The sequence below is a fragment of the Gopherus flavomarginatus genome, chromosome 1 (assembly GCF_025201925.1).
Source record: "Gopherus flavomarginatus isolate rGopFla2 chromosome 1, rGopFla2.mat.asm, whole genome shotgun sequence".
Taxonomy (NCBI): Eukaryota; Metazoa; Chordata; order Testudines; family Testudinidae; genus Gopherus; species Gopherus flavomarginatus.
In genome coordinates, this window is record NC_066617.1 from 216,330,622 (window position 1) to 216,344,429 (window position 13,808).

A 13,808-nucleotide genomic window follows, 5' to 3' on the forward strand; every position below is an offset into this window, starting at 1 on the left:
TTCTGTGCCATGAATATAAAAGCATCAAGCTGTCAAAGCCAGTGAGTTGGGGCGGGGTGTTTTGTTGGAAGTTTGAAAGCTGTTAGCTTTAGGCAAATTGTAACTTGATCACAGCAACCTGAGTTGAAATATACCAGAGAAACACCTAGAAAAATGTAGCTCTTTACCAAGGAAGCCCTTGGAACAAACTAGATATTAACAAAGCTGAGGAATGAAGGGAGCAGATTAAACCACCTCATTTCTGCCCTGGATGTGTTTTATTCCTTCTTGTTTTTAGTAATAGTGCAGTAGCGCCGATAGAACCCATTAAAAATAAGGATCCCATTATGCTGGGAGCTGTATGAACAAACAGGTAGACAAGGTCTCTGCTTCAAAGAGTTTACAATCTAATTCAGTGCCTTTAAAACATTAAAAAAATGTAGCTGCAGCATAATCATCTGTACATTCCTTTTGCCTACTTGAACAACAGAGAGTTGTTTTTCAGAGAATCGCACTTTTGGGTAAGGCTATGTCTACACTTCAGCACCGATGCAGCTACGCCGCTGTAGTGAAGATGCTCTAATCCGATGGGAGCCCTACCTCTGTGAGAGGCAGTAGCTTTGTTGGCAGGAGGGAGAAGCTCTCCCACTGACATAGTGCTGGCCACACCTGCACTTAGGTCAGTGTTTTTCAAACCGTGGGTCACAACCCATTACTGGGTCACAGCATGTAAGGTGCTGGGTCGCCTGGCTCTGGTCAGCACCGCTGACAGGGGCGTTAAAAGTCCCATTGGCGGTGCTGCCCAGCTAAGGCAAGCTAGTGCCTAATTGTTCCAACACCGCGCTGAGCCCCAGAAGGGGGGCCACAGGGTTCTGCATGCTGCCCCCGCCCTGAGCACCGGTTCCGTACTCGGACTGGCCAGGAACTGGCCAATGGGAACTGGAGGGGATGGGGGGCCTGCACATGAGAGCTGTGTAAAGCCACTTGTGCACTTCTGCCTAGGAGTCAGACATGCTGCTGGCAGCTCCCGGGGCACAGCGCAGTTCATGATGCTAGGACAGGCAGGAAGCCTGTCTCTGCACTCCAGCTACACTGCTGACCAGGAGCCACTGGAGGTAAGTTCACTCCCCAACCCTGCCCCCCCAATTCCCTGCCCCAGCCTTTAGCCCCCCCTGCACCCCAAACCCCTCATCCCTGGCCACACCCCAGAGCCTGCACCTGCAGCCCAGAGCCCCCTCCCACACCCTGAACCCCTCATTCCTGGCCCCACCCCACAGCCCTCACCCCTGCACTCCAAACTTCTGCCCCAGCCCTGAGCCCCTCCCACACCCTGGGTCCCCGGAAAAAAGTTTGAAAACCACTGTCTTAGGGGTGTGGATTATTCACATCTCTGAGCCACGTAAATTGTACCAAAGTAATCTGTAGCTCAGACATAGCCTAAGTCCCATTCATCCCTCCGCAAATTCCGCTTTCTTCCAGAAAATCCCTGCAGCCAAAATAATCTGCATGTTAAATAGCAAGCATTACGCTAACACACTTTTTTGTTTCATAGGATTAAGCTACTATCAGTGTAAACTGGCTCCCCACGATGCAACCTCTATTGATACCCTGAAGAAGTCACTACAAATGACAGGAAGCTAAAGATAGTTGAGACAAACCCCACAAAGAATAGATTTCTGCTAAATTGCTCAGAATGTGGAGGCCCATACAAATAGACCCAAGGCCAAAGTTACACCAGTGTAAATCCAGGGCAATTCCACTGAAGCAAACAGCTTAACATTAGTGTAACTGAGATCAGAATCTGGTCCATAATCTCCAGACTCCAACAGAAAAAGAAACAAGCTCTTTAGCTTTTGAATTTAGCTATTCCAGTATCCTGTCAGGGCCAGTGAGTTAAAAGTTTTCCTTGTTAAAAATGAAGTGTACTCCTCGTGGATCAGCATCCGAGTTGTTGATACACTGCTTATTGAGTGTTTCAGCCAGGGCTTCCGGTCCACAGAGGAAAACTCCTACTCTGGAACTGTTAAGAAAGAACATCACAGTGTGGTAAGTAATCAAGCAGGTATTCAATCCACAACAACACAAGCAGGGTGGATGAGCAAATGGGTCATTTGATCTGCAGTTGACAGACATTAAAGGCACTAAAATTGAACCTTGTATTACGATATCAGCTACTTAACATTAATGCATTTAACATCTCTTTAATTCTTCACAGTGCTTTTGAAACAGGAACTAATTTATCCTCCTAAAACCCGTGAGGTAGACAGGCACGATTTATAACTGCTTTTAAAACAAATGGCAGGCTAAATTCTGGTCCTCCAGAAGTCAATGTCAAAATTTCCCAGATTCTCATATGCAGCCTCTAATTTTGCTGCTTCCAATTTTGGGTTCGCAGATGCAGCCCATCCATCTTAAGGTCTGGTTTTCAGCAGTATTAATCATTGACTTCAGTTGGAGTTAGATGTTTCTAAAACCAGGCCTTCCGTGCATGAAGTTTGGCACCCAAAATTAGTGGACATTTTTGAAAATGTAGGTCTAAAGTGGTTTGGCCAAGGCCATCCAACATTTCAGTGGCAGAGCTGAGATTAGAATTTGGGAGTTCCTGGCTCTGAAGTCCACATTCAGTCTGTTGGATCACTTTTACTCTCAAATATTACCAACATCAGGAGTAAGACCATTTTTTTATGGCAGCTAGTTTGAGGGAGTCCACAGAAACTATAGCTCTGAAATCTGATTTACCTTGAGTGCTGACTTGCAATGGTTTTGAACTCATTTTCCCAGTTGGGTCTGCCATACAAGGTTTTCTGTTTTAGACCCGTAATCACATCTTTCTCTTCATCATGGTGTACTGTAAAATGAGTGGCCTATGGGAAAGGAGACAAATGCTTTAGGGAACAGCATAAGGAGAAATTTAGAGATGGTTGCTTTAGCACTAGTCTAGAAAGTTAACCCTGTTAGCATGCAGTGGAATTATCTGCAGGCCAGAAGAGTTCCTTTGGGATGTGGAATTCATATTTGATCTCAGGGCTTGAAAATACTAATCCTTCAAGCTAGTAATTAGCTTTCTGCTCTAGTGAACAGCCTGATTCGGGTTCTCTGATGGTACTGTAAGGACAAGATTCTCCCCTCAGTTATACTGGTGTGGTCCCATTGAGGTTGCACTGGTATGTCTGAGGGGAACGTGTGTCCCTGTGAAGTCTTTTCTCTTCTCCTTACCTGTCTAACTTCCATCTACATCAGAGTTAAGTGCATGATTCAAAGTTCACAGAAGTCAACGGAAAGACTCATGTTTACTTCAGTGGGATTTGGATTAGGCCCTAACAGAGTTACTAGCTATATTTGGGGGAAGAATTAGAGAAGTGACTTATTTGGAACCAAGAGGTATACAACCTTACGTCTTCTCTTCCCCACGTCTAAAAGTGACACAACTTCGCACCCCCTCCACTCACAGAATTGTGTGTGGGTGGAATATAAGTAGAGTGAAATATAAACAAAAGAACTAAAATAAGCCTCTTGCCTGACTGACTCACCCATTTCTCAAGTATCCAATGGAAGGTTTGGGTCCTTGGTCTCCCCAAAACAGTCTATATTGTCCTCTCCCACAGGGAAGTGCAAAAGAGCCAGGAAACTGCTGAAGGAAATGTGCTGCCACCGGCTGAGTCCCATTGCTGTGCATTAGCTGCTGCAGGGGGAGGCCCAGCTGCAGTTACTGCTCAGTTGCAGAGAGACGAGCTCTCTTAAGGGAGACCACAGGTCCCAAGGAGGAGGGCTAAACAATCCCTGAGCCCAAGGAGAGAGGCTTTATTTCAAGTGTACTTGTATTGAATAAATTAGAACCTGAGGAGGGGAATTTTATCTCACATTCTTTTAGACTGGGTGGACTTCTTAAGCAACCCTGAGACCAGGAGAGCCTGTAGCACCACACTAGGTCAAGGGGGGTTGCTGGAGGGCAGGCAGGCCTTATGACAGGGCAATGTTGGGTTTTAAGCACTATTACTAAGGCTAAGACTTTAGTCATGAGTATTTTAGTAAAAGTCATGGACAGTAAACAAAAATTCATGCCTCCTGACGTGTCCATGACTTGTATTATACACCCCTGTTTAAATCTTGGGTGCTCTGGAGGGGGGGGCTCTGGGGGCACCATGGATGATTTGGAGGGAGGGCTCTGGGGGCACATTGGGTGCTCTAGGGCAGGGGGCTCCATGGGTGCTCTGGGGCAAGGGGCAGCCCGGGACCGCCACTGGTACTCTGGTGTGGGGGGCAGAAGGAGGGAGCAGAGGGCATGGCCTGTGGCCCTGGGGTCAGTCGCATCAGCCACTGCAGAAGTCACAGAGGTCCCGGAAAGTCACAGAATCTGTGACTTCCATGACAGACTTGCAGCTTTAACTATTACCAATAGAAATTCTATTTTTAGCATATTGAAACTTCTCAGTTGGCCATAGGTTTGTGCAACCTGCTCTTTCTGACAATAGCCTTCTAAAAATAAAATCCCTGATAGCCATACAAGGGCCAGGAGAATGGTTACAGCTCATTTTTGAATGCTTGTACCTTCACAAAAATCAGCCAACCACCCCAACCGATGTTAAAATAATAAATAAAATCCATGACACTTAAGGAACTGACATTTTCCCCAGAGTGGTTACCTGAGACTCATCCCAGCCTGTTAGGTAGATGTTGTAACTGAGAAACTGTGCATTGTCCCTCTCCTGCATTTGATTCTCCAGGGACTGCAAGAGGTCAGCAAACCATTCAAAGGCATGAGTATCTCTGCAGAGCCAGTAAAAATAGATCTGAAAGAAACAGAATTAAACTCTTATCTTCTGTATAGACTTATGCATTTCCACATCAATCATGTTTGCTGATTGAAATGGGGATTTTTAGAGGCACGGTTTACTGGTGCTTTAGAAATTCCCCTTGTTACCAGAGTTGATGGGAAGTTCATCTGGCATCATAACTGTTTAGAAGCTGGAAGGGCTGTGGGGCAGAGTCAACGATTATGTGAAAAGGGAAACAGTTCCCTCTTTTCCCTCCACCAGTGTCCTATTCACTGTATCATGCTGCCTCTACATCCCTGCTCCCTCAGAGTAGCAATTTGTTAAGCCATTCAAAAATGACTTGGAGGAAAACCTGTCTCCATCTCTGCAGCCAAAGAGGGCCCAGTAGGCAGCAGAACTGGTCCAGTTCCTCTACCCTAGTGGAGGGCAGAGGGGATGTGACCTCAGGTGCACAGAGGAACTGTGGAGGTTCCCTCTGCCCCAACACACAGGGCGATTTCAAGAGCAAGGGCGTGGCGGTGGACCAGTGACTACTTAGTTCCATTGACCTAAAATCCCACCCTGCCCTGGGCGAGGAGTGCAGCAGATGCCAAGGCTATTGCAAACCAAAGCTGGCAACAATATAATAGAGGTGGTGAAGTGGCTTTATTGCTGCCTTCCTCAATTCAATGGAAAGCTAGTGGGTGTAGCCCATCTTCCCTGCACTGAGCTGAGTCCAGAATTTGGCCCATAGGCTTGTGACTGCTTCTTCTGTTATCTTGAGCTGCAAACAACAAAGAAGCAGAGGAAGTTCGCCTAGGGGGAGTTCCCACAGAGTTTTTTGCCTTTCAGACTTCTGGGAGCAATAAATACATCTGAAGAGGCTCTTAGAAGGAAGACAATATGGATAGTGAGTGATCAGCTGTTGTGACCTGCACAGGATGTGCCATGTTTGTCATTCTCCCAGAGGATAGAAGTGACTTTGTCTGTACGAAGTGCAAGCTGGTCTCTATATTGGAAGAGAAGGTTAAAGGACTAGCGACCCAAGTATCAACCCTGCATTGCATCAGAGAAAATGAAGATTTCTGGATAGACATCAGCATTTGGTACTGCAGGCACAGCATGCTGAAAAATCAGAGAGGGCCATACAGAACGGGGAAGATAATTGGCAGTATGTGACCTCCAGAAGAAGCAAGAGGAGAACCCATGTACCCCCAATGCAGATAGAGGTAAGAAACCATTTTCAGGCTCTCTGCACAGGTGCTACAGTGGAGAATGGTTTGGAAGAGTCATTCTGAGGGAAGAGATTAGAAGGAGACCCCATCGACCAGAAGGCATGGGATGCATTGTCCTACGGATGGGGGTTCCACAACCACCATTCCCAAGAGGAGGAGACAGGTGGTGGTGGTCGGGGATTCCCTCCTCAGGGGGCCGGAGTCATCCATCTGCCATCCAGACCAGGAAACTCGAGAAGTGTGCTGCTTGCCTGGAGCTAGAATTCGGGATGTGACAGAGTGTCTGCCGAGACTGATCAAGCCCTTGGACAGCTGCCCCCTTCTTACTTCTCCACGTGGGCACCAATGATACTGCCAGGAATGACCTTGAGCGGGTCACTGCAGACTATGTGACTCTGGGAAGAAGGATAAAGGAGTTTGAGGCACAAGTCATGTTCTCGTCCATCCTCCCTGTTGAAGGAAAAGGCCCAAGTAGGGACCATCAAATTGTGGAAGTAAATGTGTGGTTACGCAGGCGGTGTCAGAGAGAGGGCTTTGGATTCTTTGACCATGGGATATTGTTCCAGGAAGGATTGCTAGGAAGAGATGGGATCCACTATTGAAGAGAGGGAAGAGTATCTTCACAGGCAGGCTTGATAACCTAGTGAGGAGAGACATAAGCCCTGAGGTAGTGGGGAAGAGGGATACCGAGAGGAAACACAAGGAGGAGGGTGCAACAGGGAAGGCCTCCTGATTCATACTGAGAAAGTAGGGCAATCAGCTAGTTATCTTAGGTGCCTGTAAATGAATGTAAGAAGCCTGGGAAACAAGCAGGAAGAACTGGAAGTCCTGGCACAGTCAAGGAACTATGATGTGATTGGAATAACAGAGACTTGGTGGGGTAACTTACATGACTGGAGCACTGGTGGATAGAAAGTTGGCTAGATCATCAGGCTCAACGGGTAGTGATCAATGGCTCAGTGTCTAGTTGGCAGCTGGTATGTGCCCCAGGGGTCAGTCCTGGGGCCGGTTTTGTTCAACATCTTCATTAATGATCTGGATGATGAGATGAATTGCACCCTCAGGAAGTACGCAGATAATACTAAGCTGGGGGGAAAGGTAGATATGCTGGAGAGTAGGGATAAGGTCCAGTGTAACCTAGACAAATTGGAGGATTGGGCCAAAAGAAATCTGGTGAGGTTCAACAAGGACAAGTGCACAGTCCTGCACTTAGGATGGAAGAATCCAATGCACTGCTACAGACTGGGGACTGAGCGGCTAAGCGGCAGTTCTGTAGAAAAGGACCTGGAGATTCAGTGGACGAGAAGCTGGATAGAGTCAACAGTGTGCCCTTGTTGCCAAGAAGGCTAACAGCATATTGGGCTGCATTAGTAGGAGCATTGCCAGCAGATTGAGGGAAGGGATTATTCCTCTCTATTCAGCACTGGTGAGGCCACATCTGGAGTACTGCATCCAGTTTTGGGCCCGTCACTACAGAAAGGATGTAGACAAATTGGAGACAGTCCAGTGGAGGGCAACAAAAATTATTAGGGGGTTGGAGTACATAACTTATGAGTAGAGGCTGAGGGAAATGAGGTTATTTAGTCTGCAGAAGAGAAGAGAGAGGCGGGATTTGATAGCAGCCTTCAACTACCTGAAAGGGGGTTCCAAAGAGGATGGAGTTAGGCTGTTCTCAGTGGTGGAAGATGACAGAGTAAGGAGCAATGGTCTCAAGTTGCAGTGGGGGAGGTCTAGGTTGGATATTAGGAAACACTATTTCACTAGGAGGGTGTTGAAGCACTGGAATGGGTAACCTAGGGAGGTGGTGGAATCTCCATCCTTATAGGTTTTTAAGGCCCGGCTTGACAAAGCCCTGGCTAGGATGATTTAGTTGGGGTTGGTCCTGCTTTGAGCAGGGGGTTGGATTAGATGGCCTCCTGAGGTTTCTTCCAACCCTAATCTTCTATGATCTTTTCCTTTTCCTGATAATACTTGTCTTCTTAAATCTGTGGACTCTTCTCCCCCAGCAGGCAGGCACATCTTTAGAGCAAGGCAGCCTGTTCATAAGGTTTGCTGGGCCTGTTTTGTTGGGTCTCCCCCTGCCCCCATTTGTTGTGAAGGTTTTGTACACCCAGGGGACATACCTTCTTAAGTCTTAGACTAGTTGCATCATTGCAGTATTTGTACCAGACAGACTTGAGTACAGATGCAAATGGGGTGACCCCTATTCCAGCTCCAACCAGCATCACAGTTTCATAACTGAATACATCTTCACTAGCTGTGCCAAATGGGCCATCCACAAGTATCCTAAAAGAAAGAGTACAATTCATAATATAAAAATATAATCTGTATATTTATCACCACACACACAAAGTGTGGGCTCGCGTCCTCCCTATGTCCAAGCACCACTTGGTAAAGGATAGGGTGGGGCACTGTAAAACTAATTACAGCTTCCTGATTCTGTGACATCCAGCCCCAATCTGACATAGAGCAGTCCAGGGGCTGCTCTAATTTACACCAGTGAAGGATTGGTATAATGGAACTCTCCCCAATTAAACCCCTTTGCTGGTGGCGGGAAAGATCAATGGCACAGAAGCTGTTTCCACTGGTTTTATGTCAGCTGGGAGTTTTCCTCCACTAGTGGAATTCTCCACTGGTCACTTATAGCCAGAAACGGAGCCTGAGAATCTGGCCCATAAACTTAAGGTTAAGGTTGCTCAAGTGCATTTTCCATTGACAGAATGACTCCAAAATCTAGGCAATCACCAGATTCACCTCCTCAAAAACACTTGTCCTAGTTCAGCAAAATGTACATTTTAAGAAAACTGATTTTTATTAGCAGGCATGGAATGAAAATTTAGAGGGTAGTCATCAGCCAGGATGGAGGGAGTCAAGGAATGTGTGAGGAATGCCTCCAAAGAGGGTAGGTCTGATTTTAGGCCTAGCAGACTTGATATAACATTGTCCCTTTTCAGAGATTATCATGGAGATTGCACATACTTTGGCAATTTCCATGCTTCTTGAAATTCTTGTTTGTCACATCCACAGGCATTGAACACGCCCTCTGTCCAGTCTCCTACAATACGGATGTGAATGCTGAAGTAATCCTCTTCAGGGGCAGAAGTCAGTGTGAAAGGGTGCCACTCCAGATGAGACACTGTGGGACACTGGACAAAAATGTACTGGCCAACTTCCATCTTGAATCCTTTTTTCATCATCTGGAGCTCAAACGTTTTGAAGGGATGATTGACCACCTAAGAGCACAAAATACAAAAGGCTGTCAACAGCTGCACGGTTAGCCCCATCCATTATCATCACATCCATCACCACCTGATGTATTTCACTGTGAGAGCAAATTAAACTGGCCAAATTGTCTTTCAAAGAACACAGGATAGTCTGAGGAATAGCATCTGACAGCCAGTCAGGAGACTGTAGAACTGTCTAAATTGTTGATAGAAACATTTTCATACCATTCTTGTGGCTATTATTTATCATTTAATACAAACTGTTATAGGGCAGACAGATACATCTAGTACATTGCCAGGATTGTGTGTATGTGTGTGACTAATTCCAGGTGCAGTGTGTCAGTGCCACAGAATGGATCACATGTTCATGAAGTTGAAGGGTGGAGGTTAGCACACAAGCAGGGCACTGGATTGATAGCACTGGAAACTGAAGCCTTCTACATATATCCACGTGGGAGTTATGGCATCGTCATTCACCTTGCCCGTGTATTTTTTAAGCCTAGCTGGAAATGACCATCTCAAGGCGCAAGACAGTAATTCAGTCTCTATGACTTTTTAACATTGACCTCTCTACTGATCCTACCAGCAATTTTCAGGAGAGGTTTGAAGGAGATCTAGTCTATTGGCTAACTTCAGAACTGGCTAGTTTTGTAATTATTTGTATTACTGTAACATCTAGAGGCCCAAATGAGAGAGGGCCTCATTGCGCTTGGCACTGTACAGACACATAGCGAAAGACATTTCCTGCGCAGGAGAGCCCACAGGATAAGCAGACAAGACAGATAAAGGGTTGGAGAAAGAAAGTATCATTATTCCCATTTTTCAAATGGGCAACTCAGGCACACAGAGATCCAGAGTAACATTTCTAAAAGCACTTAAATAAATAGAAGTGCAGCTGTACCACTGAAGGGACCCATTTTGGTTAACAGCATCCAGAACACTTTACAAGGGTACTTTCTCTAATATCGCATCCTGGTGTGGAGAAGTCCATGCCTTTTCCTGCAGACACTCACCCTACTGTATTCTCTACTACTGACAACAAGCAATGGGAAGACTGAGGAACAATTTGCCCAAGATAAACACATAACATTGATACACACCTTTGTGATTACAACCTTCTGCTGTGATCGCCAAAATCGCACCAACCTCTCAAAGAAGTACAAAATCATAGGAACCACCACCCACTTCCATGTCTGTTAGCAGAACAAAGATAAGAAGAAAATAAGAAGGGGAAGCAAGATATATGCTGATAAGTTACTTTACATAAAATATTGGAGGCTTTATACACACAGAAATTCGTTTCAGTGAATTGATGCTCTTCATCACTCACTCTGGGGAACTTGATACATTACATCAAACCTTCAAAACAACTTCCTCCTTTGAGAGTGGATTTTCCCTCTAGCAGGTGTTGCAGATGGATTTACAATCGCTACAGTACAGCTGGCTAGTTATAGAACAGGATTCTCCTATGGGTGCTCTTTCTGCTTTGGCTAAAGTTCAGAGTGACTTGGAGCACAACATGGGTTAATAGGTATATATTTTTTTCTTTCAAAGTCAAGTCAGGGTGCGGGATAGAGATTCTCAAATCCCAATGTGAGGATCAGAAGACTAGATAAACAAGAGGCCTACATTCGGTGGATAGGATTTTCTGAAGCAAAGAGTTTAGAGTCATCAAGTTTACACTCTCTGGAAACTTCTGAGGTTTGTTTGAATTGATCAATTCTAGTTTCAAAGCAGAGGGCTTGGATTTTTCAGGCTTTATATGAAAGAATAAGTATAAATCTGCCTCAGAACACAATCACTTTCTTAGTTCAGCATTTATTTTCTCTTGCCTTTTGACTCTTCATGCACATACAGAGTATGTATCATAAGACTAAGAGTACATTATACATTAAACAGGTTAGTAACAATCATAAGAATAAATTAATCCCTGGTATAACGTCACTGATCGAAATGGAGCTACACACGCAATCAGTTTGGCACATTTAAATTATGTGAAGTTGTAAACTGGGGGGTCTGTGACCTCTGATGGGATCTGGGTGATGAGTTCATTTCAAAAATATTTTTGAAGAAATGGGACTGTCAGGTCAAGTAGCAAGCCCTGGAATATTATGACATTTAAAAAAAAATCCATTATGATCTAACAAGTCTGAAAAGCAATCAAGAACCAGATGAGTTTAGGCTTGCCCCTCATCAACATAATGGAGCAAATTCTGCTCTCATTTACACACATGCAACTCCATAACTTTTACTCGGAAAATGAGTCTGTTTTTGCCAGAAAAGTACTTTTAAGAATGACTCTAAACACTGGGAAATAAGAGTCACTCAGCACATTAGAACTATAACACTCACCCTCCTCTGGTGATTATACTCTCAGTTGATGACACTGAACAGGCTTGGCAATTCTCTTCACATCTTGATATATATCTGTGCTAGTCTTACCTAGGGCTGGCTCCAGCTTTTTTGCTGCCCCAAGCAGCAAATAGGAAAAAAAAAAAGCCGTGATTGGCAGCACTTGGGTGGCTGCTCTACCACGCCGCTTCATTCTTCTGTGCGGTAGATCCAAAGACCCAGATGTGCTGCCCTCTGCCATGGGTCACCCCAAGCAGCAGCTTGCTGTGCAGGTGCCTGGAGCCGGCCCTGGTCTTACCTCATCTTCGCAAGATGGTGGTTCCTACTGATAGATTTGGATGGAACCTGAGATCTAGTGAAGGAATGCCGCTGCACGGTTGGCGATCATGTGGGTGCCAAAAGCTTTGGTAGTACAATAAGATCGCCAGTGACAGACATGAACTGAGTATCCAGATACACTACTTTAAGGATCTAGCTAGTGATCAGTCCAGATGATGCTGGGTCTCTCCGGGGTTTGTCATAGGCATCGACTCTGTGGGTGCTCCGGGGCTGGAGCACCAATGGGGAAAAATTGGTGCTCTGCACCCACCGGCAGTTCCCCTGCGCCAGCTCACCTCGCTGCTGCTCCACCTCCTCCCCTGAATGTGCCGTGTTCCCGCTTAGCCCCCTAGCTCCCAGCATTTCCCTTCGAGGTGGCAAGTGCTGGGAAGGAGGGGAGAGGAGGGAGAATGTGGCACGCTCGGGGAAGAGGTAGGGCCAGGGTGGAGATTTGGGGAAGGAGTCCAATGGGGCAGGGAGGGGGTGGAATTGGGATGGGGACTTTTAGGAAGGGGTTGGAATGAGGGCGGGGAAGGGGTGGGTCAGGGGTGGAGTTGGGGTGGGGCCGGAGGGTGCAAGCACCCACTGGCGCCGAGAAAAGTTGGTGCCTATGGGGTTTGCCATCATGATGAGCTCTAAGTCGAAAACGCCCTTAAGACAAACATATTATCCTCAGTGTTCCTTAAGCCATTGTTTTACATTAATGCACAGTACCTACCTTAACAATACAAAATATTCCCTCTCAATATTATTTCTTATTTATATTTCAAAAGCAGCTACAGACTCCAGTCGTAGGCCAGGAACCCCATTGTGCTACACATTGTACAAACACATAACAAAAAGAACTATCCCTGCCTTGAGGAGTTTGCAATTTTCCTTTGCATGAGCAAGCTAACATAGAATTTTGAATAAACCCTGCAAGCTCATGATTATATTCTAGTGAATCGTTCTCATATTTTTTTGATATGTCAATCTTGTTCAATATTTGTCCCTTTCCTTTTGCCCATCCTGTTAAATATGAACATTTTAGTTTAGAGATGGTCAGGACCAATTCAGGAAACTTCAATTGTCTCTGAAGAAGAGCTATTTGGAGATCCAAAGATGGGACCAATAGCAGAACTACTCCAGATGGTAGTTCAACCAGCGTGGAGGAGGCTGGGTTGGTGCTGCCATCTTGGATGTGGTCACTCAGTGCTGATTGGCTAGTGTTCTTACGTCAGATGTTTTCCTCAGAAGTTCTTCTTTCTCTGGGTAGCCCACCCAACAATGATATACAACCTGGTGATCTCCAATACCTAGGCCTCGAAGTATCAGCTCAAAAGCAAGACATTTAGGTGATACCCTCCTCATGCAGTCTTCACCCAACCTTCTTTAGTCTGTCTTGGATTACTATCTGCCATTTCAAATGTTAAAAAACAAGTGATTTCCCACTGAAGCTCATGGTTTACTGCATATCTAGATTCAGATGAATCTTTCTATAGTATCTAAACATGTTGTTTAACACAAAAAGTGATAGATTTTGAAGACTTTCATTACTGTATTTATACTTAAGACAATAGAACATACCATAGGAGGATTTCCAGCAAACTGAGGGATAGGACATGAACTTATTTTTCCCCACTGAGTGAAGTTCTTTTCACAAGTATGTGGATTATGCTCTTTCAAGCTCTCATCTGTCTGTCCACGTACAATACGGCTTAAAAATAATACAAAATGTTAATGTAAATGAAATGATATCTAGTACTTACAGTTATTACATTCAGCAATTTATTTATGCACTGTTAATATCCATTTTTTCTGGTAAGATTCTACTACACTGCTCAATCTCCAGATTTGCTACTAAAATAAGGAGAAAGGGGAGGCAAATCTGTATTGATTGCCTAGGGGAAACCTCTCCACATAAAACATCAAGTGAAGAACTGAGAAATACTAGTTACAAGTTGTAA

The 13,808-nt window shown here is 45.2% G+C and overlaps 1 protein-coding gene across 2 annotated transcripts in view; it reads right to left on the bottom strand.

Annotated features, from left to right (window-relative positions):
* Nucleotides 1-577: 577 nt before the first annotated feature.
* The window catches only part of LOC127042977 (cytochrome b-245 heavy chain), a 65,823-nt gene continuing 52,592 nt past the window's right edge, over nt 578-13,808 (bottom strand). For both annotated transcript variants that reach the window (XM_050936591.1, XM_050936590.1), the window contains 7 exons: nt 13,429-13,558; nt 10,293-10,385; nt 8,948-9,201; nt 8,092-8,254; nt 4,623-4,769; nt 2,719-2,843; nt 578-1,999 (listed from right to left, as the gene is read on the bottom strand). In XM_050936591.1, coding sequence (XP_050792548.1) covers nt 1,873-1,999; nt 2,719-2,843; nt 4,623-4,769; nt 8,092-8,254; nt 8,948-9,201; nt 10,293-10,385; nt 13,429-13,558 — 1,039 coding nt within the window. In that variant the 3' untranslated portion in view covers nt 578-1,872. The remainder of the gene's footprint in view (nt 2,000-2,718; nt 2,844-4,622; nt 4,770-8,091; nt 8,255-8,947; nt 9,202-10,292; nt 10,386-13,428; nt 13,559-13,808) is intronic.